Source organism: Vidua chalybeata, chromosome 1 (assembly GCF_026979565.1).
Source record: "Vidua chalybeata isolate OUT-0048 chromosome 1, bVidCha1 merged haplotype, whole genome shotgun sequence".
NCBI classification, from domain to species: domain Eukaryota; kingdom Metazoa; phylum Chordata; class Aves; order Passeriformes; family Viduidae; genus Vidua; species Vidua chalybeata.
In genome coordinates, this window is record NC_071530.1 from 151,777,455 (window position 1) to 151,804,860 (window position 27,406).

A 27,406-nucleotide genomic window follows, 5' to 3' on the forward strand; every position below is an offset into this window, starting at 1 on the left:
TGGCTGCAGAGCACTCAGAGAATTTTTGACTTTTTCCACCATAGGATGGGGCAGGACCATCTCCAATCTGGTGTCCCAGCACCTGGAGATGGCACCTAACACTGGAGAAAAGCTCTTCAGTTACCTGCGGCTATATTTTCACCTCTCCCACCTGAGTGTCTGCACCAGATGATCCATCCCCGGCCATCAGAAAAAACTGCTGATCCACAGCTGCAAACTCCCAACTTTTAATCCCTCTAAAGCTCCTTGCTAAGGATGTTCCACTTTTCTCTGACAGCTGCTGGACTTGGAAAACACGGAAACGCCTCACAAAAGCAGAGGAAAAGAAATCCTGGCTAATGAAAACCGCTCCTGAGCAAATCCTCCTCGAGCCACCCCTGCAGGTGCTCTCAGCCTACTAGAAACACTAAGGAAAACATATTAACCCAAAATTCCATGGGATGGAATGGTGGGAGCAGCCAGGCAGGAAGACGTTGCCCAGGAGCTCATTGAGGAGTGGCAGCACCACAAGTGGCACCTCTGCTCTGTGGCACAACAGAGGTGATGCCCTCCAGCCTGGTTTTACTCCCTATGGGATCTTTCCACTTGGTTTGTCCAGCCCTGGGGGCTGGGAACGCTTGTGGAGCACCCTGATGGAAATGGGACATGGTTCCTCATCGCAAAACACTCACGAGCCCCCTGCACCTCTCCAAACAAGCATTTCCTGGAATGCAGAGTCTCCTTTTTTTATCTCACTTATCATCTCAGTTCATCTTTTTCCATAGGATCCTTTGGTTGCAAACTCTATCAGGGCGCCAGAATCTCCTTGTCCCTGACCCACAGCATCCCAAAAGTAGTGGGGACCCTTCAGAGTAGATCTAGAGAGCCAACCTGGTGCTGAGGATCTGAAATTCACACTGCAAATCAAACCCATTCAAACAAAACCACATCCCTTGCTTTGCTCCCGCCTGGCCTTGACAATCCAAAGTCCACCAGAAGCTGCTGAATAACCTCGGGAATGGTTTTATCTACCAGGGGTCGAGTTTGAACCACCAAGACTGATCTGTGAAGCCCAACAACTGAAGATGTCTCACTCAGGGGACCAATTTTGAAACTCTGTCCTGACACAGGTGAAAATCCCACTGAGGATGCCGCCGATTCCTGTTGGGAACAGTGGCACTTGTGCTCTCCGACAGTGATTTTGCACCATCAAATTTGGTTTGGAATGGGGGGAAACGAGACAGAAGGAAGACACACCAATTATGTTATCCAAGCTATGGATGACTTCCAGATGACTTCCATCCAACCTGGGAATCTTAAAAGGAAATTTTTCACAAAAAAATGATAAACCGGAATGGGCTGTTAGGGACGTGGTGGAATCAAGGAACAGCTGGACGTGGCACTCAGTGCTCTGGTCTGGGTGACAAGGTGGAGATCAGTTGCAGGTTGGACTTGATGATCTTGGAGGTCTTTTCCAACCTAAGCAATCCTGGGATTTTGTAATCTCATGCCAAAGGGTGCAGCAAATCCAACATCTCACGCGGCAGGAACCCGGTGCCATGTTGGGGGTTCTCAATGGATTGAGTTGGAAAAGCCTTTTCAGGTCGTCAAATCCAGCACAGCTCCAGCATGGGATGAAGCTGCAAGATTTCCCAGGAAGAAAAGATCTGGTTTACAGAATGCTGGGCTCCCCAACAAGGATGCTCCAGGCTCCAGGGAAGAGCTGATCCAAGATTCACACAAAACCCTGCCGAGTAAATAACCCCTCACTGTCCCCGGGATCGGATGTGGCAGTTTTCTTTTTAATGGAATCCATTCGAAACGCGACGACTCCATTAACCAAAATTAAAAAAGGAAAATCCCATTATTCCTGAGGATGTTCATGTGCATTTAGAGCTGGTCATTAACCCCTAAGTCCTGCTTTTATTTTGGTTTCATTACTTCCTCCGAAGTGGAGCTCAATTACTGCGGCTGACCCAGGAGGAGGGAATGGGAGCGCTTCTCCCCAGCGCCAGCAGCCTGGAATTCATGGAAAAGCAGGAAAAATCCAAGCTCCCAACATAGGGTTGCCCAGGAACTGGACAGGACTGGGCAGACTGGGAGGACTGGGGGTCAGGGCAGGGAGTATGAGTGGTGGAGTCCCTGAATCCTGCTGGAAGCTGCACAACTTGGATTTGCTGCTGAGTTTGCCGGGTAGGAAAGCAATCGGCTGGGAGAGATGTTTGGGAGAAAGACAAGGGGAAAAAAGAGGGAAAAAATGAAAAGTGGAGCAAGGAGAAAAAAAGAAAAGGAGAAAAAAAGAAATTAGGGAAAATATGAAAAATATTTAAAGGGGAGGAATGAAATTAGAGAAAAAATGAAAAGTGAAAAAGGCAAAAATGAGAAAAGGGGAAAATGGGGAAAGGAGAAAGAGAAAGGAAAAAAGGAGGAAAGGGGAAAAGGGAAAAACGAGGAGGAAAAAAGGAAAGAGGAAAAAGAAAAATAAGGAAAATTAAAAAGAAAAACAAGAAGGAAAGGTGAAAAAGGAGGGAAGGAGATAAAATGGGTAAAGAGAAAAAAAGGAAAAGTTAAAAGAGGGAAATAAAGGAAAAAAGGAAATAAAAAACAGGGAGAAGGCAATAGAATAATGAAAAAGAAAAAAGAAAAAAAGAAGAAAGAGGAAAAAGAAAAATAAGAAAAAAAGGAAAATAGGTAAAAAAGGATGGAATGGGGAAAAAGAAAAAAGGAAAGAGGAAATAGGGAAAAGAAAAAAGAAATAAAGCAAAGGAGAAAAAACAAAGGAAAAAGGAAGTAAGGGAAAGGAGGGCAGGAGATAAAAAGAGTAAAGAAAAAAGGGAAAAGGGGGAAAAAAGAAAAAGGAGAAAAGGAAAGGAGGAAAAAGGAAAAGAGAAAAAAGGCAAGATGGTGAAAAAAGAAGAAGACAAAAAAAAGGAAAAAGAAAAAAGATTAAAAGTAAAAGGGGGAAAAATCTAGTAAAAGGGGAAAACAAAAAATATAGCAAAGGCAAAACAAATTAAAAAGGGAAACAAGAAATGGAAAAGGGGAAGAGAAAGAAGAAAAAGAAAATAACAAGAAAAAGAGAAAGAGGAAAAAGAGAAAAGAGAAAATAAAAAGAAGAAGAAACAGAAGTAAAAAGTAGGAAATAAGAAATAAAAAGCAAAGGAAGACAGAAGAGAGGAGTGACTTTTCCCCAGTCACTTCTCTCTTGGGAAGGAGGGGAGCACCAGGAACAGGGAGGATTAATCCCCAGCCTTGCCCCAAAGAGGTGCCATTGTTTTTTAAAGCCTCTAAACCAGACCAGAACAGAAACTGGATTAAGCTGGGCCAGATGTCAGGGCTGCTCCGAAACAATCCGGGTTGTGCATCTCATCCCAGCCTCATTAAAGGGATTAAAAGTACTTCCTATAGAAACAAAAAATATGGATTTCCAAATGGGAGTTACTGTTCCCTCCTGCCTGTAACGGCTCCAATCCCAGCAGATGAATTTCACTTTAATGAGATGTCATTTTGGAGAATGGTTTAACATCCCTTCAAAAAAAATCCGAGGCCTAAAACCTCGTCAAACCACGTCGGGATTATTAAAAGAAAATTTACCACACAGACAAAATAAAATCAAACAAAATAGGAGCCGCCAATTCGCAGAATCCATGACACGGCCGTTTTTAAATGTGATGGAAAAGGCTTTCCAAGTTATCTGCTTAACCACAGGCTTTCTGTTTACTTCTCACTTTCATGTCAAATGAATTTGGGAAGAAAATACTGACAGGAACTTTAAGGCCATTCGTCACATTCCGACTCCGTTCGCAGATTAACGCGGCAAAAGCCGGGAACGCGGAGGGGGGATTTTATCATCTTGATAAAAGGAAATTAACTCCCCGTGTCCCAACCTCTGCCCTCTGCTCACGATTCCCTCGCCTCCGTTCGGGAATATCCCAGAGCAATCAGCACGGGGAGGTAAAATCCCACTGGAGCATCATCCCAATGAAATAAACAACATAAAAAGCTGTGCTTGAAAGCCCCCTAAACTGGGAGATTGAACCACTTGCACTACTTAAAGCAGCATGTGGCTCAAAACATCGGTCCAGTTTGTACTCCAAACTGGTTTTGGGAGGTTGGGATCCCACCTCTTGGACCCTAGAAGGTACAGACCGGCGGAAAAAATAAATGGATCAAGGAGAAAAGACAGCATTTGCTGAGACCTTTAAAATGCCCATCCCTGTCTGCTCACAATATATGGGAACGTCGATTAAAGCCTCTCCCGTCGGAGCACTCGGCAATTTTCTGCCGTGGAAGCCGACGTTAACAGTTTTCCCTGTTTTCTCTGCAACTTTTGAGATGACACCCCAGAAAATGCGGATTTGCTCCATCCACTGTGAATTACAGCCCCACACTCTGCTCCCTGTTCTCAGCTCCAACTGCTGAACTTCCAGGATCGTGAACAAAGAATCCCAGAACAGTTTGGGTTGAAATGGGCATTAAAAACCATCAAGTTCCAACCATGGACAGGGACCCCTTCCATTGTCCCAGGTTGCTCCAAGCCCCGTCCAACCTGGCCTGGAATACTTTCAGGGATGGGCTAGTTACAACTTTCCTGGGCAACCTGTGCCAGGGTCTCACCACCTCCCCAGCCCAATGCTGGGTTGTACAACGAGCAACCAATATATTCCAAGTGCTTCCCAACAATTCCCAGAAGTGTTGGGTGACCCCATCCCGTTTCCTGAATGGATGTACTTCTTAGGCACCCTCAGAGTACAACCAAAAAGCTCAGAAGTGATGGAATTAGTCTGGTTTAACCCATTCCTGTCCATCAGTGGGACTATGGTGGATGACTCGGTGCAGACCCTGATTGCCCCAGTCTCCAACACAACAAGAGGAAGATGGAAAGGATGAGAAAGCTTCCCCGGAATTCCCAAGGATACGTTCTCCTCCCCAAAAGAGAGGTGATAAATTGAATTTTAGCACTCACTTCATCCACGGCAAGTCAACCACACCATTCTGTGGGAATGAGTCACAGCAACTGGAATGCATCCAATGGGAAACACGGGACTCTATTCCGTAACCAAGATTCCCGTCCTCACCAGATTCCCATGGATTTAGGGAGAAAGGGTTAATTACACACTAACAGCACACCAGGACTGACACCTGTGGCTCCACCCACTACAGAATAACATGGAAAATAATCTACCACAGCAGGAAAGCCAAGTGCCCTTCCCCACCACACAATCCTTTTGTCCCAAGGTGGTGAAATCATTTCTGCAGGGAAACTTGTAACAGCACTCAAGGAATGCCAGAAAAATGGAAAAGAAAATCAGGAAGGCTTCCCTGGGAACGGATGACACGGGCTGCATGAAATGGTCCCATCCCATGGAAGTGTTCAAGGCCAGGCTGGGTAGGGATTGGAAAAACCTGGTCTAGTGGAAGGCATCCCTGCCCATGGCAGGGGGGTTGGACCAGATGCCCTTCCAAGGTCCCTTCTAAGCCAAACCATTCCATGATTCTCTGAACCAGATCATGAGTTGGGTCAGCCCGTTGGCAATTGGTGCCTAAAAGATGCTGTTAAGGGAGCAAAAGAAAATTGGAAACCCAAAACGACCCACTGTGAAGGAAAGGAAGGGATGGGACAAGGAGGTTGGTGCGTCCAAGTGACCTGGAACACAATATCCCAACCTCCTGCAGAGGATGACTGGAAGGGATGGTGGTTCGTCCTCCTCTTGGATGCTCAGCTGTATCTCCCCTTTCCCAGGGAAGTGGCCCTTGCACCCACCAATGTGGCTGAACCCCACTTCAAAACCTGCATCACCCACTTCATCTTTCAGCTCGAATCCCTGAAGGCTTCAGATCTTTGAAACCTGGGGGAGAAATCCTTGTCATCAACGTATCACAGAATCATTTAGGCTGGAAAAGACCATCAAGTCCAAACTTTGACCAATCACCACCTTGTCAACCAGATCAGAGCACTGAGTGCCACATCCAGTCATTTCTTGAACACCCCCAGGGATGGTGACAACTGCTTCCATCTTAATCTGTTCAATGCGCTCCAGGCCATGGAACAGAACAAAGGAGAAGAAAATAAAAGGAAAAAAGAAAACTAAACAGAACTACATGAGCAAATCCTCCACTGACGAGTTCCTTTCTCCTGAGCTGGCATTTCTCTGACAAATGTTGGATTATCTTGTTCTTTACTTATTTATAATGCTGGAGGGGTAGGATTCTCCCTCAAGAGGTGCCGCAAAGTTTTCAGGAAGAAATATCAGAGTTTCCCCAGCAGTACCAGACACAACTCATTATTTGCAGACAGGTGACTTTTGTTTTGCACACTTGCAGCAGGATTTGAGAAGAAAACTCTTCAAAGTGGGTCAGTGTTTCATTCCCCCACTGGGGGTCTATAAGCTCAACTATAACTCAACTCTGTTCCCAAAAATGTGTCTTAAAAGTGGTTCTGTCTCTCCAGAGGGAGACTGGACTCTTCTGAAGGAGTTTATAGAATCCTAGAATATTCTGAGTTGGAAGGGATACACAAGGATCATCTAGTCCAACTCCTGGTCCTGCACAGGACATCTCAAAAATCCCACTCCATGCCTGAGAGTGTTGTCCAAATGCTCCTTGAGCTCTGAGAGCTTTGGGACCATGACCACTTTCCTGGGAATCCAGCTTCTCTGGGAAACCTGTGTAAGGGCCTCACCACCCTCACAGGGAAGAACTTCCTGATATCCAATCTAACACTTAATGGGTTAAACCTATTTTCAGTGGGAAGCCATTCCCCCTTGTCCTGTCGCTCCTTGCAAAAATTCCCTCTCCATCTTTCCTGTCAGCCCCTTCAGGCACTCAAAGGCTGCACTGAGCTCACCCTGAAGCTTCTCTTCTCCATGCTGAACAATCCCAATTTTCTAAGCATTTCCTTGTAGGAAAGGTGCTCCATCCCTCTGATCATCAGCCCCAGAAGTCTTCTGCTGCCTCTGTGCAAGGTCTGTGACATGTGGACATCCCATTTTTTTTGGTGGCCACATCCACATGGACCATGGAAAGAGGTTGGAAGCAGGAGAACCATCACTGCCAAATCTCAGTATGACACTTCATCCATCCCAACTCCTCCACGGCAAATCCCTCATCCCTTTCCCAGCAGAGGGAGGCTGTGAGGAGAGAGCACATCTCCCTCCAGGATTTTTAATGGATGACCAACCTCAATGTCACCAGGAGCAACCAAAATTTAAGGCCAGCAAATCGCAGCCCTTGTGAGCTGCGCTCCCAGCAAAGCCGCGGGAGATAAGGGGGAGGAGTGAAAAGGAGAATCAATAAATCTTAACCTCATTCACAATGATCTGGAGCTCTTATTAAGTAAATTAATTTAAGTTAATTTAACTCGATCATGACTCCCGATCACAGTGATTTAGTGAGGGGGAAATTGCATTAGGAAAGGCCACACTCACCAGATAGAAGAACGGAAGAAAATTAGATCCACTTAGCAATGTGAATTAATATGGAAATAGCAGGTGTAAATTTCACCTTATCAAGAGAGTGAAAATTATCTTCATAAATTTGGAGAAATAGGCCCCGAGTTGCTTATAAATCTATTTAAAACAAAAATATTACAAAAAGTGGAGTAAAATTAATTTAAAATATACTCCCACCTATCACCTCAAAGAAAAGTCAGCAGCAGGGCCCAGTTTTATGGAACCCAGCATGAAGAGGAGGATGGAATTCATTCCCAAGGGACTGACATCATGTACCTCCAGCAACTCTCTCTGTCACTCATTTCCCAAAGCCACATCCCTTTTCATCTTAGTCTGGTGATTTGAGGATTTATTGGCAAAAAGGGCGACATACTGGATGTCCTGGCAAAATAAAACCTTGGCACATTACTTCCAGATACCCAAAAACCTGGACTTCATGGAAGAAATTGCTCCTTAGTGCCAGTTGGGAACCAGTTTGGGAGTAGCACTGGAGGGCAGCACCACCAGTTGACATCCCACCGCTGGCTTAATGGGAAGAGGATATTAAAAATATAAAATTATTATAAAAACATTATAATTATTAAAATTAAAAATATAAATATTAAAAATAATTAACTACTCAGTATGAAAAATGAAACTGAGGTGACTAAAGGGGTGTCCCATCGTCACCAGAGCTTCTCCTTGCTTTGGGAAGAGCAAAGAAAATCAGGAAAAAAGCAGATCCTGGTGTGTTGCTTGTGACAGATCCAAGATGACGATAGGAACGATGGAACAAAAAATCCCGTAAAAACTCCAGGAGAAGCATTTGCCATGTGCTTCCTCCAGACAGGCCAGATGATTGATCACTCCCAACAAAGGTAATTGGGAGATGGAGATTTATGGCTTCTTTAAAACATAATTGTTTTAATTTGCTGATGGCATTTTATCAAGATTTGTCTCAAGCAGCTGTAAGATCTAAACTACACCAATTTAATGGAGTCGGAGATTAATACAGAGAAAATGATCCTACAAGTGGGAGCTCTCAGCCAATCGCGGCAGAACGAGGTCGTTCCTTGGAAAATCACCACTGGGTTGAGCAAGAGCCACCTCACAGATTCCAGACGTTCCTGCTCTGACTTCCATGCCTGAAGCTTATCCCTGCCTTGATTCTCAGCATGGATCCTCCATCCATCCACCATGCAGATCTGGAGTAACAAGGTGTGAGGGAAGAAGCTGAGCCAAACAGCTGGAGGATGAGTTGTTTTCTATTAATTGAGGCTCAAAGTCACAGAATCATTTGAGTTGGGAGGGACCTTCAAGATCATTTTGTTTCAAACTTCTGCCGTGGGCAGGGACACCTTCCACTATCCCAGGTTGCTCCAAGCCCCAATCCAACCTGGCCATGGACACTTCCAGGGTGGTAAGCCCCTGGCACAGGTTTCCCAGAGAAGCTGTGGCTGCCTCATCCCTAGAAGTGTCCAAGGCCAGGTTGGAGCAACCTGGGGTAGTGGAAGGTGTCCCTGCCCATGGCAGGGGGTTGGAACTCAAGGATCTTAAAGGTCTCTTCCTACACAAACCTCCTGTGATTCCATGAAATTGCAGGATGATGGAGCAGGCAAAAAACTACATGGTTTTTTGTTTCTGGAAAGGGAAATGCAGGAATTTGGTCCCAAGGATGTGCAAATGGAAGTGGCAAACTAGAACAAAAGGAGATCTATGGATCTCAGGGATGATGCCCAAGTGGGAAAATACCACAGGCAAAAGTAGAATGTGAAAACAAAGGACGAGGTGGTGCAGGCAAGGTTGACCATGAGCCCAAAAGGATCCCATACTGGAAGAAACACTTTGAGACCACTAGAGTACAGGAGATGAGGAGTTTCTCAACCAAGAGCTTGGAAAACAGACAAAATAATTGACCCAATCTTTTTTACCAATCTGTTTATCCCATACTTTGCTTCATCACCCTGAACTCTTCTGAAACCCACCCTCCCTTCAGATACCGATTTGGGAATCCCAAACATCACTTTTAAAGGGAAATATCAAGCAAAGTCAGGCTTTAAAAACAATCACCATAATTTTTGTCCCTCCACAGTTCTACCATAAAAGCCACCAATCCTCAGGGCATTGATGAGGAATGACTTTTGGAGGAAACCACCTGGAGCAGGGAGAATAAAGCTGGAGAAGAGCAGAGCAGGCTCTCTTTGCCCAAAATACTGCCCGTGACTCCTGGCATTTCAGTGGGTGGACAAGCTATTTCTGACCAAAAAAATAGCCAAAATCTGTATTTTCACCAAACCCATCGCTTCTAATTGTACCTTGTTCTAAAAAAATCAATTATTTTAATGATCTTCCTGCTTTACACAAGCTCTGGGTCTTGTCTTGGCCTCTGAGACGCTCCCTGGAAACATCTCCACCTCCATTGATTTAGGAATATTCCAACACAAGGTTACGGCACCTTCAGTGCCTCCCTTCTCTAGGCAGTGACAAAATATTTCCAGATGTTTTACCCATCCAGATAATTGGGAATAAAGGAGTTTGGGATAGCACCTACATCCTAGTGGAAGTTTGGAGCTTTCAACATGCTCCCCTTCATCACCAACATCCACACGTTTATTCATCCTCTTTTCAGCTTACTTAACTGCTCCATGGAAACAATTAATTCCAAGAGGGAATACATAAGAAGCCAAAGGCGTAAGCCGTTGGCACCAGCTCAGGATAACACAATTCCTAATATGATTTTACACTTTAAGTCAATAAACTCAGAGTAGACCAAACAAAGAGAGAAATTAAACAGTGAAGATGCAAGAGAAAAACACGGAGCCGATGTGGGAGTTCCCACGGCTCCTACATCCCAACCAGCCGCATTCCAGGGATGGAAGAATTACCTGGATGTCACGGGGCGCCTGGTCTTCCAGGTGGGAATGGGGCTGGTGAAGGATGATAAGACTGGAGACACCACATTCTTCTTCACGATCCTGTAGCGTGTCTTTATCACCTTGTTGGCTGGGGGGCTCCTTACGAAGTGGAAGTTGGATCCTAAGAGAAAAAACATGGAAAAACAGGCCTGAAATTCAGGTGTGGATGGGCACAGGAGGGATCTCACCAACATTCTCACAGAACCATGGAATTTTTAAGATTGGAAAAGGCCTTTAAGATCATCAAGTTCAATGGTCGTTGGTCCCACATCCAACTTAAGTCCTACATCCAACATTTTAGTGCCTGAAAAAAGGGGTGAAAATTCAGGAATGGGTCCAGTACAGCTGATGGCAACAGAAAGGTCTTGATGTGCTTGGGTTTCACCAGCCCATCAGCAAAACCCTACCACAGGAATCATGGATTCAACAACACCTTGATCCCAACATCCACGCTGGAAATAAATGTATGCCTTTAATCCTTGGCATTTTCATATCTTTCATCCCCTGAAGTGTTGAAGGCCAGATTGGACAAGACTTGGAGCAACCTGGGATAATGGAAGGTCCCTTCCATGTACAGCGAATTGGATGAGCTTTAAGCTCCCTTCCAACCCTACCCATTCCCAGATTCTCTATGTTGCAGGATGATCTACATCCCGGGTTATTCTGCAGAATGTTTAGTGCAATTAACATTTCTACATTTGACTGTGGTTTTCTTCCACGAGCTGGGTTTTTTTTTTTTTTTTTCCCCCAAGCTTTCAGGAATGCACCTAATTGGCCGACTTTCATAACATACAGCTGTAACTGCCCAGATAATTAAAGCTGACACTCCATGCTGAGCCTCGGTCTCTGGGTTTTATAACTGATTTAAAGGCCCGGCTGTTTTTCTTGGAGAACCTCTCATTAAAATTATGGAGAGGTTGGGAGGGGAGAAGTGGGAGCATTATTTCCATGGAAAACGTTCGACCCATCCCCATGTTTATCTCTGTGAGAGGAGGGAGAATAAGGTGGATTCCCAGGTAAACTAGGAAAAATAAGGAAATACATTTTAGAGCTGACATCATTCCCTAGAAAGAAGGGAACAGCTCCCCCATTGCCCTGAAACAGTGGCAACATCAATTCACAGCTTTACAGTTTCATACAGGGAATATTTCCCTTCTTGAGCATTCCCAGCAAGTTGATGACTTGTGTTGGCTTTGGGAGGGATCAGGCAACACAAATTTCCATTCAGAAATTCAGAAAGAAAGTTATAACCCCTGGTGATGGAAAAAGGCAAAAACCAGGCTCTGCCATGACAGAAAAATCATTGGAATTTTTTTGTGGTAAAGATGACGCTCACAATGTTCCGCAATCTGAGCCCATGGGATAAATCATGGAACTAAAGGATCTTCCAAGTTCTCTTCCAGTAGAAACCATCTGATGATTCAATGACTGGAGGAATTGCAGCCACTTTAGAGGTGAGGCATTTCAGAGGTCACTTTAGAGGTGAGGCAAGAAGGGAGAGAGGAAAGAACATAGAAAGCAAATGGGATCTCACTCTTCTTTCCCTATCTCACAATTTTTTTTTGGAGCAGACCAAATTCTTCAGTGCAGTGACCAAACCTCTGCGGGGGTTTTTAAAGCCTTTGCAAGATTGAAGCTCTAATTACAATTAAAATTGCTCCCAAGTACCAGCAAACTTGGAGTTTTTTCCTTCAGGGAACTGTATTTAGGACAGGAAAATGGGGACAACAAAAGAACAGAGGTGCTAACCCCTGCAGGGACCAACACCACACACACAAAATCCCAGCTATGGTGATGGTGGGACTGTCCTGAAATCATGGACTCATGGAATGGTTTGGGTTGGAAGGGACCTTGAAGATCACCCAGTTCAACCCATTGCCATGGGCAAGGACGTCTTTCACTATCCCAGGTTGCTCCAAACCCTGTCCAACCTGGCCTTGGACACATCCAGGGATGGAGCAGCCACAGCTTCTCTGGGCAATGTCTGCCAGGGTCTCACCACACTTTCAAGGAAGAATTGCTCCCTAGTACCCCACCTAAATCTGTCTTCTGTCAGTTTTGTCATGCAGAACATGTGGACACACCCAACCTCTCATGGATACAGCACCAACCACGTACCCAAAGCACTTCCATCCCACCAGGGAAGGGATGAGAGCCACAATCCCACGTCCTCCCCAACCAGCAGCAGCACAAGTTGCCCCTTTCCCTCCTCCACTCCAACCTCACAGAATAACTAAGCTGGGAATTTGCTGAATACATAATTAACAGTTTTTTGCCCTCACACAAGCTTGAGCTGCCACCAATCAACCCAGAATTGCATCAAACTCCTGCCTGACAAGAAAGAGAGATCCCGAATTATTGCAGGCATCCCCCTCCTCCTCCTCCTTCCCCAAAACAAGCTGGCACCTGGTAAACTCTATTCCCAGAGGTAATTGGATGGTGTATTCATTCCGAAACTGCTCCTTGGAAAGTGCCTGATGCGCGACTCCGGCATTAACCACCTCCTCAAAGAGCCTCTCCGAAGAGCTCCGTTTTCTATTATTACTTGCTAGCTGAGGGGTTTTGTGTAGATAATCATGTTATTTAGACAGGATGTTGGTTTAATTCCCTTCATTACAGGCTCCCAGGGTTGTAATTTTTTCCTCTCCGCGTGATGTATTCCCCGTGGCACATTTCACTCAAATCAAACACTTCACGCTTTTATTACAAACAATACCCCAGCGTCCCCCGTTATCAGCCCGGCACACACATCCCCACTCCTCGCCGCGATCCAGAGGTCACTTCTAATGACTAATCGATCTCATTAGCTTTCCTAATTAAAAACTTTACTACCGCCATGGAAGACAAACTACAAAAAAACTGCTTGCATCATATTCGAATGGGATATGAGCATCATTTATCAGCCAGGGCCGCGCGCTGCTGAGCTCGGGGCTTTCTGTGGAGCCGCGAATCCCGCGGGCACCACTCACGCCTCCTGTTCCCAGGGAAAAAAAAAAAAATCCTGGTGTAAACTCTAAATGTAGAATTGTTAAGGTTGGAAAAGACCTCTAAGGTCATCAACTCAGGGCTGCCAAGTTCATCACTAAATGATGTCCCCAAGTGCCACATCCACGCGGCTTTTAAATCCCTCAAGGAATGATGATTCCACCACTTCCCTGGGCAGCCCAAGCATCCCTTCAGTGAAGAAATCTTTCCTAATATCCAAACAAAACTTCCTCTGGTACAACTTAAAACTGTTTCCTCTTGTCCAATGATGACCTTGAGATGGGGAATTTATTGCCAATATCTCTTACCAGGGTGCTTCAAGCAGGTAGGATCCAGGAACCACCAGCAAAGACATCCCTTAGGAAAGGGGTTGGATGCAAGGGTCCTTAGTTCTTCTCTTATTTTCCTGAGAGAAGTACCAGGAATTGACGCCCTGGGGAAGTTGAAGGAGGGAGGGCATAAAAAGAGTTTGCACCTGGACTATTTCACCTGGAGAAGGGTCTGGAGAAACCTTCTTTTAAAGGCGGCTTAAAAGAAAGATGGGAAAATACTTTGGACAAGGTCCTAGAGTGACAGGACGAGGGGGAATGCCTTCCCATGGCCAGAGGGCAGGGTTAGATGGAATATTGGGAAGGAATTCTTCCATGTGAGGGTGGAGAGGCCCTGGCACAGGTTGCCCAGAGAAGTTGTGCCTGCTTCATCCATGGATTGGATGGGGCTTGGAGCAACCTGGTCTAGTGAAACGTCCCAAAAAGCCGTGTTGATGTGGCACTTGGGGACAGAGTTTAGTGGTGGCCTTGGAAGTGTTAACATTTGGACTTGATGACCTCAGAGCTCTTTTCCAACCTTAATGATTATTCCATGAGTCTGTGATTCTAAATCCGTGAGGCAAGAGGAAGATGATGCTGCTCAGGATGGATTAGGGAAGCCACAATAATGGTGGAGTAAATCCTGTCCAGACACTGACGGGAAAAAGGAAGTTGAATAAGCAAGGGGAACTTCAGGAGGGCAGATTCCCAAATCCAAGAGATTACTGCTGCTTTAGGAACAGGGTATGGGATAGAAAAGCTTCCTGTACGGGCACAGGAATGGGGAAAAGAACTAAATTAAGCCATGACCTGGGTGCCACAAGGTCGCCCATTATCAATCCTTGGCCACCACGACCCTTCCCGTGCATCTCTATCTCAGTGCCGAGCTGTGCCATTAATCCCAATCGGAGGCGAGACGGGAAGCAGTGAGTGACAGGTACATAGATCTTCCAGCACTTGGAAGTGAGATGGGAGCAGGGACGAATGCAAATTGGGGAGCAGAAGCTGAACCGTGGATACGCTGCCAGGATCGTCCCCAGCGCTGGGGAAAACCTCAGAGATTAAAGGGATGCAGCAGAACTACCCCAAGGAAAAACGCAAAGCAGAGAACAAAAACCTCTGATAAAACCAAATTGCTCTTTCCAAACAGGCAAGAGGGAAGAAAATAAAAGGGTCAAGGACTATTAGGACACGTGTGAAAGAGCCACCAGCACGTCCCAGCTGCTGACAGGGGGTAAAAAACTCCCATTTGGAACCCAAAGCAGCTCCAAAAAGGACTGAAAATCTCTGCCAAAGGGTTTTCTGGAAGCAAACCCTTCCCAAAAGGAAGATGAATCCCTCGCCATGGGATTTGCTCCAGGTCAGGAAGGGAAGATTCAGCAAAACCCACTGTTACCCTCAAATTCCAGAAGGAAGAGGACACTCAACTAAAGATATTCCAGGCTGCAGCAGGACCATCACACACATCCAGTGATGACCTGGGATGGTATGGGATCAAACTTCCCTCTTTTCCATGGGAAAAGGCATCCCTGACTCAAAACAATTTGCTGCTGGCTTCCATCATGTGGGTTTTGGGATGACCAATGCCAAGGCATGGAATGAGGCCCCCACATCTGCTGCTTGTAAAATCCCTGGAAGACCATTTCCTAATGGATCTGATCATTCCGCACTGTCTCCCACCTCATGGATGAAGGAAAGCTGGTGGAGGAGCTATTCAGGATTTCAGGAAGAAGGTCCAAGGGCAAATTTGGGGGCAGCAGAGGAGTTTGAAGCCAGGAGCAACCTCAACAGCAGAAGCGCCACAGGAAACTCTGATGGCCAGGATGGATCAGCCTCACTCCCACTGCAACAGCAGATTACAGGGATTGGGAATCCCAATCACTGCCCTTCACATCAACCGAGAGCCAGGTTGCTCCAAGCCCCATCCAAGCTGGCCTTGGACACTTCCAGGGATGGAGCAGCCATAGCTTCTCTGGGAATTCCATTCCAGCCCCTCATCACCCTCACAGGGAAGAATTCCTTCCCAATATCCCATGTGTCCCTGCCCTCTGGCAGTGGGAAGCAATTCCCCCGTGTCCTGTCACCCCATTCGCTTGTCCGAAGTTCCTCTCTGGTTCTCTTGGAGCCCCTTCAGGCACTGGAAGGGGCTCAAAGGTCTCCCTGAATCCTTCTCTTCTCCAGTCTTAGACTTCAGCTCATCATTGGGTGCAGAGGTGGAAATACACCCAAACCTTCTGGGGATTATCCCCAACACCTGGATTGCTTCCCTGGATGAGAAAAACTGTGGATGGGAAGGGAAGAGCAATGGAGGGAAAAACGGAGAGAAGTTGGGCTAAAACAAGAATCATGGAATGGTTTGGGTTGGAAGGGACCTTTAACAGCATTGAGTTCCAACCGTCTGCTATGGGCAGGGACACCTTCCACTAGACCAGGTTGCTCCAAGCATATGGAAATGACCCTCAACAGGGGTCCATGGGAAAACCTGAATAAAGTTCCACTACAGCTCCTCCACCCAAAAGCAAATGGTTCTGGTGTTTCCCGTCCCACCACACCTGGAAAGCATCACCCCTGAGCCACACGGCTCCAACACCTTTTGTCCTGGCTGCCAACTTGGCCAAGTCCCTGGAGTTAACAAAAGCTTTGGGATTACTGTAATGCTGTTAGGAATTCAGTGTGAAAGCAGACACCAGTATTAGGGATGATTATCCCGGAGCAGGTTCAATATGTTCCCACAGAATGGCACAGCAAGAGGTTAATTATGTTGCGACTGGAATCAGCTTCCAAAAGGACCATCCTTGGGTTTAAGAGGGGAATTTAATTTTCACACTCATTCAGTTCCGAGCTCTTTCAAGAGCGACGGCCCTTTATGCCAGCGTGTAAACGATGCTTTATGATCATGAACTGCTGCTTAATAGGAAATAAATCCAATTGATCCAAACTGCTTTACCTGGGACCCGGAGCACAACAGCTGCTCTTGTTGTCACATTTTGAGAGGACGGGAGAAGGGCGGGATTTGGAGGTGAAACATTTTAGAGAGCTCCAAACCCATTGGAAAATTTGCTTAGCATGGCAGCTGCTTTCAGCTGGGAATATTTGGGAAATTAATACCAAATCTGCTTGGCTAATTCCGTTATGTCAGTCAGACCACAGGAAAAGAGGAAGTTCACGGAATCCACCAGGAGCAAGGCTGCACTGGGCACTGGCACTTGGAGATGAACTGTAAGGAAACACTCATTTTATCAGGCAAAGTATTAAATTCATGGAATTGTTTGGCTTGGAAGAGGCCTTTAAGACCACTTTATTCCAAAACCCTCACAACATGGCCTTGGACACTTCCAGGGATGAGGATTCACAACCCCTCTGGGCAAATCCACATATCCTGCTCAAATAAATTCCATGGGTCTGGGTCTGCATCCAAAATTCCTGGGTTTAGGTGAAAAATACAGAACTTTTGTTTCCAGGAAATACAGAGTGGGAAAACATCACCCAACTTGAAGAGAAAAATTCCAGCAGCAGGAAAGGGAGGGATTCTGCCCCTCTGCTCTGCTCAGGTGAGACCCTACCTGCAATTCTACATCCAGCTCTGGGGTCCAACAGCAGAAGGATTTGGAGCTGCTATAGAAGGTCCAGAGGAGATGCTCCAAGGGCTGGAGCCTCTCTGCTCTGGAGACAGCTGGGACAGCTGGGAATGTCCAGCCTGGAGAAGGGAAGGTTCCAGGCAGACCTTATTAGAGCCTTTCAAAAATCCAAATGTTTCGGAAAGCACCACGATGCGTGGAGATGTCATGAGGGAACAAAGTGATGCCTGAGCTGTTGAGAAAAAAGAAGGGGAGCGAGGAGAAGAGCATCTGGAAAAGCTGGGGATGGCACAGCCAGGAGAAATCCAACAGCGAGGAAACACTGGCAGTGAGCGTGACAGGAGAGAAGCAGAAAGAAAAGCAGCAGACATGAAAATCACAGAGCTCCAAGAAATTCCCTGGAAAAAATGCTGCTGCAAGAGACACTCAGGATCAGCCTCTCAAAAGGCTGAGGACCTGTACTCCCTTTCCAGCCCACTGGTGCAATCCCAATTTTCATCTGCAGCTGGGATGCTGCACAGGATGGATTTTAGTGGATCTGGTTTAGTGGATGTGGTGTCATTGAGGTTTGGGTGTTCCCAGGATGCCACAACATCCAGCATGGAATCATGGAATGGTTTCGTTTGAAAAGAAAAGAGCACCAAGATCATTGAGTCTAACTGTTTCCTCAGCAGTGCCAAGGCCACTGCTAAACCATGTCCCCAAGTGCCACATCTACACATTTTTTGAACTCTTCTAGGGATGGTAACTCCACAACTGCCAAGGGAGCCTATTCCAACACCTGACCACCTTTCCATGAAGAATTTTTTTCTCCAGTATCCAAACTAAATCTTTCCTGGCACAACTTGAGGTCATTTCATCTTGTCCTTTCCCTTGAGCCCGACCCCCATCTGGCTGCACCCTCCTGTCAGGGAGTTGTGCAGAGCCAGAAGGTCCCCCCTGAGCCTCCTTTTCTCCAGGCGGAACCCCTCCAGCACCCTCAGCTGCTCCTGCTGCTCCAGACCCTTCCCATTCTTTGTGGAATACCATCCCTGGAAGTGTTCAAGAATGTGTGGATGTGGCATTTGGGGACATGGATTAGTGGTAGCCCTGGCAGTGGTGGGGGAACGGTTGGGACTCGAGGATCTCAGAGATCTTTCCCAACCGAAGCCATCCTACATTTATACACGCAAGAACAATCCGTATCGTTTTCCAAAGGGGTTTGGGTCACTTCAGTCCCGCCAGCCCCTGGAGCCAGGTGATTTGGGAAGCCATAGAAAATAAGGGGAAGAACCGTGCCTTTGACTCAGCCCTACAATTCCAACACCAATATTTCAACTACAACAGAAACGCCGGCAAATATCTTGGTTTATTCCCTCCAATCCCAAAATACGGAGAGAGGCAGAAACAGAGGTGTCCAACAAGGTCTCGGTGGGGACAGGAGGACACATCACCAACCTCCCAGTAAATCCAGTAACCTCAGTAGCTCTGTCACATCCCCATCCCCACTGCCAAAAAGCCACAGGATGGCCCTTCCAAACATCACAGGAGCAGAAGAGCCTTCCAAGGATGAGGAGACCCCACGTTATCCACCTGGATTGGCAAGAGGAGGTCACACTAAAGGCTCTGAACACCGTTTCCCCAGCTCCAGCCCATGTTAAAGCGCCTGAATGGGTCTCTGGAGCATCGGCCCTTGTTCAAACACAACCCTTATTATTATAACAAAAGAGGGTGGTGGGTTTTCCTTCCCCCCTTCCCTCGATGAATGATTATTAATGTGTTTCCAGGAGCTGGATCCATTCCTCTAAATGAGAGCGAGATGGCAGGAGGAAAGCTGATAAATGCCCTCCTCCCCCCGGCCTCGCGGCAGGAGCTGCCAGGGGTGCTCGTTCTAACAAGCTGCAGATGGAAGACAACTGGAATAACAAAGTATGAATTTTTATGAGTCTAATAAATCACTCCACTTTTCCTGCTCTTGATCGTTTCCAGCACTTCAGACACCAGAAAAACCCCGGCTATAATCAAATGGGTTCAGGGATCTCGTGTTCACGCCTCACCGTGGCACGGGGAGAGGTGGCTCTGCCTCGGGAAACGACGGGAGCGCTCAGGGGGCTGGAATTCCATTTGCATTTGTGCTTTAGGATTGACTTCACTTTTTTATTTTATTTTATTTTATTTAAATTTAACAAGGAAAAATTTGAATCTCTTAGGTATTCCCCACCCTCAAAGCCACTTATCCAACGAAGGCCAGCTTTTAGCTTTCTAAGCTTCGACTTAAAAAGAACCTGACCTGACTCTGGCATTCAGCAGAGGAACTTGGATAAACTCAGGGAGATGGGAGGAAAACTTTGCAGGCAGAAGGTTCATTAAGATCCTTTTAGTTCTCCTTTCTAAACTTTGATATAAAGCAGGCGATGGACAGGCTCAAAATCCATCCCTACGAGAAACAAAGGGATTCAACTACATGTTGTAACCACTGAGTAGGCACACAAGGGTTTCCCAAGGAAACTATTTGCCAAAAACCCAGAAAAGTATCACGTCCATGGAAAGAAAGAACCAGGACATTGTTTTCCTTAGCAAAAAACCACTCTCGAAACCTCCCAGACAGAAGGCAACGGAGCTGAAGTCAGACACACCACAATGGTTCCCTGACCATGGAATGTGGGGTTGGAATGAGATGATCTTTAAGGTCTCTTCCAACTCAAACCATTCCATGATTCCATGTGCTTAAGAAAAGGAGAACCATTTCTCCACATCAGTCTACAGTCCCTCAAGACCAAGCACAGCTCCAGGATCCTTGAAATCTGGGAAAAAAACTACTTATAATCACAAAACCATTAAGGCTGGGAAAGACCTCCAAGATAATCCGAGTCCAATTTGTGATCGATCCTCACCTTGTCACCCACACCAGAGCCCTGAGTGCCACATCCAGTTATTCCTCGAACACCTCTAGGGATGGGGACTCCACCACCTCCCTGGGCAGCCCCTTCCAATGCTGAACAACCCTTTCCATGAAGAAATTTCTCCTGAAATTGAGTTAATGTTTCAGCACTCCCAGTCCCCCAGCACCCGTGTTGACAGCCAGTCCCCATCTCAGTATCCCAAACCTCAACACTTCACCTCCCTGAAGGAAGGAAGCCAAGTTAAAGGGAAACCTGTTGTTTCCATCACCCTTATCCTGCCCTAGTCTTTAATCCATCCAATATGTTCTTTCCCCCTGCTTTTCATTTGCTTTTCCAGCACTGCACTGCATCAGGGAGGGAATTCATCTTTGACAAACATTTACCGATTATCAAATCACAACTGCAGCTGCCGACAGGGGCAATAAGTCACTTTAAGCAGCCGCCCGTATTCCAGGCTCAGGAGTTTGGGCAGCTCCTCGATGACAAATCACTCCTGTCAAAGCCGCGTGTTCCCGGCCGCTCCGGAGCCGTGTTCCCTGTTGTTCCACGCTACCTGGTGTTTAATGACAACACTGTCAGACTAAGACGAAGCCGCTGCGCCACCGACTGCCAAAGCCCCATTAGAGGGAAGATTGAGACCCTACTCTTCCCAAACTCACTCAAGCAACACAACCCACGAGTTTTTATAATTACGGCGCGAGAGCCATCGATCCCGCGCTGACATCCAACCTATCCCTATGAAATGGGAGTAGTTTGCTGGCTGACAGTTGCTATAGATTATTGTGGGTGGGTTGGTTGTTTTTTTTCCCCCCTTTTTATCCATCGCTCGACAAAGCTCGGGATGGATGGGAGGGAAGAAGAGGAAAACGCGTGCGGTCTTTTCAGTGCTGTTTCTATCCCAGCTCTTTCCCTTCAAAGCAACTTCAGAGAATCCCAGAATGGTTTGGGTGGGAAGAGACCTTGAAGATTACCCAGTTCTGAAGCCCTACCATGGGCAGGGACACCTTCCACTATCCCAGGTTGCTCAGAGCCCTGTCCAACCTGGCCTTGGACAACTTCCAGGGATGGGGCAGCCACAACTTCTTGGCGCAATCTGTGCCAGGGCCCCCCCACCCTCCCAGGGAAGAATTCCTTCCTTATTTCTGCTCTAAATCTTCCCTCTTTCAGTTAAAACTTTCCCCCTCGAGGAGGAAAAATGTTGCTGTTGCTTTAAAGAAATGTGTTCATCTTCTTGAAGCTGTTACAGGATCCGTTAAGTTCCTATAAATAAGGAATTTCACAGCCTAAGCTGTGCATGAGCATCAGGGCATGTGGTTGATTTCCTTGGATTGCCCATTTGGGTGATCCAGCTGGATGGGTTTGGCACTCATCCACTTCTCCCACCTCCCCAAAGACCACGGCTTCAGCTGTGCTGGAGGAGAAAGAATCCAACGGCATTCCATGCTCAGCATGGGGTTGGATGGCACCAAAAGGCACCCAAACCCTACCCACCATCCTATTCCATGGGCAGAACTTAAGGAATTGACCACTAGGGCTTAAATGGGACCAGATGGCCCCAAACCACCATTTGTGCACCAGAGATGGAATTTTCTCTTAGGTCTGATCCTAAAAAACGTCCTCTTCAGGATGGGGTGCAGTGAGAGGGAGCTTAAATCATGGAAACACAATGCCAAGACTTTCTCTTGGATCAAATCCACATGGGGACCAGGGCCACTGAAATTTATGATGTGGAAAACAGGATTACAAGAAGGAACTTCCCACTGGCTACCTGGATGGCGCAGGAGAGCCAATCCTCCTCAGAAAATCCCAAGTAAGCACCACACCACAAGACTGGAATAATTTCGAATCAAGGTCCTCTCAGGCACATGGTGGAATTCATGGGGTGTCCTGTGCAGGGCCAGGAGTTGGACTGGATGACTTGTGTGGGCCCTTTCCAACTCAGGATATTCCATAATTCCTTTCAGCCATGGTTTTGAAGCATAAAGGCATAAAGATGAGCCCGCATCACTGTTTTTTAGGAAAGGGAAAAGAAGAAAGCTTTGGCACTGGTGGCTCTTCAGCTCCTGAGGTCAATAATATCTTAATAAGGAAATATCAGACCTCCAGGTCACCTGATTCCAATCAACTCTGCTAAATCCAAGCCTACTAATGAAGAAGGGAACAAAACAAAGAAAAAGAATTCTATTTTTGGTGGAAAGCAAAAGCTCTTTTACCCAAAATGTCCATAATTTCATCTCTACCCTCTGATCCAGCGCTTTACATTCAGGTTTCTAGCCCTGCATCCCTGAGCATCATCCTGGAGCATGTGCCATCCCATGTTGGAGCATGTGCCTCTCCAACAGCATAGCTTGAAGGAAACGGCATCTGGCCAAGGCCAGGTTGGAATGGGCTTGGAGCAACCTGGACTCATGGAAGGTGTCCCTGCCCACAGAAGACAGCTGGAATGAGATGATCTTTAAAGTCTCTTTCAACCCAAATCAATTTCCTTCAATCTCTTCCTGTGACTCTAAACTTCTGGGGGCACCTGGATTCTATTCCAACAAAAAAATTAATTTTCCAAAGGCTGAGTGATAGGTGAGCAGAGCATTCCCTTTGTCACATTATCAGGATCGCCCAGGGGTGTCAGTGTGAGAGAGGGAAACAAGAACAAATCTCACTTTTCCAGCCTCCACATCTGAAGAGCTGCTCCAGACTGGGGGGGGGGGGGGGGGAAATATTTGATAAATTTTAATTTTCTTTACGAAGCTTTCAGGGAATCTTTTTATTGACAGCACTCCAGGGTTATCCATAGTGTCAGGGAAAAGGGCACATGCTCTTGCTTGTTATTAAACCAAATATATATTTTGGAGGGAGAAACAGCTACAGTTCACCACCTCCTCCAAATAAATCCTCCGGGTATGAGTCCAGCAGAATTCCATACATCTCACAAGCCACGTGGGAGGCCGGTTCATGCCCCCTGAACCCAGGAGGGATGATGGAGGGAAGATAAACCCAGAATCATGGAATTGTTGTGACTGGAAAATACATCCAAGTCCAACTGTTAACTCAGCATTGCCACGTTCACCACTAAACTACACCCCCAAGTGCCACATCCACACATTTCTTCAACACTTCCAGGGATGGAGATTCCATCACCATGGTCCAAGAGGCCCTTTGCTCTGGAGTCAGGCTGGGAGAGCTGGAAAAGTCCAGCCTGGGGGAAAGAAGGTACCAGGGAGACCTTGGAGCCCCTTCCAGTGCCTGAAGGGGCTGCAGGAGAGCTGGAGAGGGACCTGGGACAAGGGATGGAGGGACAGGACAAGGGGGAATGCCTTCCCACTGCCAGAGGGCAGGTTTAGATGGGATATTGGGAAGGAATTCTCTGTGAGGGTGGTGAGGCACAGGTTTTCCAGAGAAGCTGTGGCTGCCTCATTCCTGGAAGTGTCCAAGGCCAGGCTGGATTGGGCTTGGAGCACCCTGGGATAGTGGAAGGTGTCCCTGCCCATGGCAGGGGATGGAATGAGATGGTCTTGAAAGATCCCTTCCCACCCAAACCATTCCCAGATTCCAGGAAGACACAAGGCACCATAACATCACCCTAGGACACAAGGGCACCAAGACCCTGCCTCAGCACAGCTCCAGGTCCTGCCAACAACAATCACCCAACAAACAACATCCTAAACCAGGAAACAGCTGGATTTTAAAAAGGACCATGGGCTAAATAACTTTGGATTTCCTGCTGGTTCACAGCTTGATGGCTTCTTGTCCAAAGGTCAGAAATTCCCTCTCCGAAATCCCCCCAGAATAGATTCTCTATAAAAAGAACCAGGAGCTCACAGCAAATCCCACGTGTGAACCATAAAGCCATAATCCCTGGAGCTCCAGGGATTCTGCACATGCCACTGGGAGTGTGAACAGCCAGACTCCCAGCCTGAATCTCAACTGCAGTAATGCCTCCCCAAAGTTTTCCCGTTGGCTCCCAGAAGACCCATGAACTGGTTGTTTCAGTTCCTCAGGATTTAATCCAGTACAGCAAATCCTTCAGGAGGGTTTATGACCAAGGAATCAAAGATTTCCAGGATGACTCGGGAGTTCCACAAAACCAGGTACAAGGTTTTACAAAGTGTCCGTATATTTTCTTTCACAATAACCCAAAGTGATCCATGGTCTTGGAGAATTTATGTCCCATGTGCAGGAAAACTTGATCTTATGTAAATGAAGATACATAAATTAAATGACCAAATAAAACCACTGGAAAATTCAGAAGGAGGAATAAAGGAAATCTTGTATCACACAATTTTAGCACGATGGGGTAGAGGGTTTCCACTGCCAGAGGGCAGGGTTAGACAGGATATTGGGAAAGAATTCTTTCCTGGGAGGGTGGGGAGGGGCTGGGATGGAATTCTCAGAGAAGCTGTGGCTGCCCCATTCCTGGAAGTGTTGAAGTCCAGGTTGGACATGGGGCTTGGAGCAGGATGTTGTAGAGAGCCAGAAGGTCCCTCCTGAGCCTCCCTTTATCCAGGCTGAGCCCCCTCAGCTCCCTCAGCTGCTCCTGGTGCTCCAGACCCTTCCCAGCTCCACTCCCTTCTCTGGATAATAACAAACCCAAGGTCTTTGGGTGAGCTCTTCAGAGCCACCAACATGACAGAGGAAAGCACCAACCCCCCCAGCTTCCTCAATTCCCACAGGAGCACATGGAAAAGGCAGCAGGATTTTAGGGAAAGGCAGCAGGGACACTCTATTAACCTTTCTCTCCCACGGTTCCTGACGTGTCCACACCGAAGCCGGGCTGTCACTGCTCACATCCCGTTGTTTGGCCAAACACAAACCGTCTCCAAGAAAACAATTTGGAAAACTCTGTCCCCACAACCCCCCCTTCCCCTAACTCCTCGGAGCGCAGCGGCACAAAACGCCTTTCCTAATGTTTCACACTCCGAGAGCTCCTCCAGCCCGCGTAATCCCCACAAAGTGCTTCCCAAAACAGCTGCAGCTCTCCTTAATTAGTCTCCGCGGGCAACGGGCATTAACGATTCAGTCGGATGAGCGACTATATTTCTGTGTAAACCCCAAACGCTCCCCCTGGAAGCCTCTCTGCGCATCCATCAGGAATGGCTCCGTTGAGCAGTTGAGCGCTGACCTTTTGGCCAAACCCTTCTGGAAAAGCCACATTAGGAGCAGGTGACCAGCAGTGGCTCCGAGGTGGTGCCTCCATGAGGAAAGTGCTGACCAGCTCCAAGGTCAGTGGGAATTCAAACCCACCTGCAGGTTTTGGGAGAGACAAGATACGGAAGCAACTTTTAGCCCCCAAATTTGGGTCCATGGTTCATGGATTTGGGATAAACTCTTAAATTACAGCAAGAGCTTGCAGTGTTTGCTCCAGGGCTCCTTTAACAGGAGCTGCATTCCAAGAAACTCAACGTCTTTACTCAGGCAAATGAGGCTCCAGGGTCTGAACAGAAGGGAGCGGGAAGATGTTTATCCCATCAAAGCATTGTCTTGACTCAGCAATTCCAGGGAAGCCTTCAGCAAAAATAACTCCTTGAGCAGGAGCAGGTTCTGCAATAAAACCCAGCCACCGTGTCCACCTAGTGCCTAATCAGGGGCCAGGTTTTAGAAGTAATTATAATAATTAACAGGAGGGGAAAAAAAGCTGAGAACTTGGGAATCAGATGCTCATAGAAAAGATGGGCTCGAGGAGAAAATAGCTGAGCAGGTGGTGATTTTACCATGGGTTTAAGGTGTTCAAGGCAGAAAACAACTGAATCTCCTGTTAAAATATTCCTTGGATAGTTGTGCCTGATGTGGAATAGACTTAAGGGTCAAAGGCATTTTTCCACCAGCCAAAACACCCTCTGGATGCATAGGATATCCTGAGTTGGAAGGAAATCACAAGGATCGAGTCCAACATCTGGCCCTGCACAGGATATCCCAAAAATCTCACCCTGTGCCAGAGAGCCCTTTCCAATGGCTCTGGGAGCCTTGGGGCCATGACCATTCCCTGGGGATCCTGTCCCAGCACCCAAACACCCTCTGGAGGAAGAACTTTTTCCTGATATCCAACATAAACCCTCCCTAACACATTTCCAGCCATTCCCTCAGGTCCTGGCCATGGTCACAGAGAGCAGACATTGGAGCTGCCACTCCTGAGGAAACTCAAGATCCCAATGATTCTTCCCGCAGTCTCCTCTTCTCCAGGTTTCTCCCCTCCAGGCCCTTCATCATGTCCCTTTGGGACAGCTTTAGATCCTTATTTCTTATTTAGATCCTTATTCCTTATTTCTGGGATTACACGTTCCAGCCGTTTTTCTCCAGGAACTCAACACGTGCTGTCCCCCGTGTCTGCCCAACTCCTCCTCCCACCAGCTCCAGCCCAAGGAATGAATCTTCCAGAGGGGGCTAAACATCCTCGAGGATAAAAGCCAAGCAGCTAAGCAAAATCTTCCTCCAAGCTCAGCACAAACCTCAGGAAGAGGCTTCTCCAGGCTGATTTTCTCCTCTTGATGTACCTGTGCGAGTCCCAGAAGCAGCAGGAAAGTCCCCAGACATCCCTCGGCTCTTAGGGGAAGAAAAGTGCTTCCTTCAGGGTGGTGGCTCCTAGGAATCTATGGAGCTGATGCCATGTCTCCGAGCAATTTGAGGCTGGGGAGAGCCAGAGGAGCAGCACATGGCACACCTCCTCTTCTCCTTTGTCTCCAGTTTTTTCCCTTCCTGCTGGGCACAGACATCACACGGGAGGTGCCTGCGGGATCTGCTTCCCGCCCCAAGGAACACGGGAAGAGGCACCCCGGGAGCAGAGCTTTCCATCGGAGCTTCATTTGGAGCCAAAGATTTTCCAGCCCCTCCAGGAGCTCCTCTGGATCCGAGGGTGACACAAACATCAAGCGGCGCTGCAGGCTCCCGGGAAGTTCACAAAGTGGCTCTCAGGTGGGAAAAAATATCCATGTCCTGCTCAAAACTCCAGAACTTCTCTGTTAACTTGCCACTTCCCAGAATCCCTCTGGATTCCCTCATGGATAACACCATCCAATACCTCAAATGTCACCAAAACCTCTCTTGGAATAAATCCCAAACCTCCCCCGTGATTAACACAAGTGGACATAAAACAACCCAAACCAACTCGAGGCTGTTTCAAATCATAAACCACCTTTGATTTTTTTCCTATCCATAAAACCTGGGACAATATGGAAACCAGGGAGGATGTTTATCCATAAAGCTGGAGTGGAATATCAATATTTATCTGATGGAAATTTATAACGAGCTGGGAAGTGATTATTGATACAGGGATCAGGAATTTGCAGCAAACTGAACGCAAAGCAACGACAGCACCACTGCCAAAATACACCATGGGTG

The 27,406-nt window shown here is 47.1% G+C and overlaps 1 protein-coding gene across 1 annotated transcript in view; it reads right to left on the bottom strand.

Annotated features, from left to right (window-relative positions):
* Nucleotides 1–27,406, bottom strand: part of ZC3H3 (zinc finger CCCH-type containing 3) — a 126,716-nt gene that overhangs the window by 65,967 nt on the left and 33,343 nt on the right. Inside the window, exon 4 of the mRNA XM_053938266.1 lies at nt 10,295–10,445. Within this exon, the coding sequence (XP_053794241.1) occupies nt 10,295–10,445 (151 nt within the window). The remainder of the gene's footprint in view (nt 1–10,294; nt 10,446–27,406) is intronic.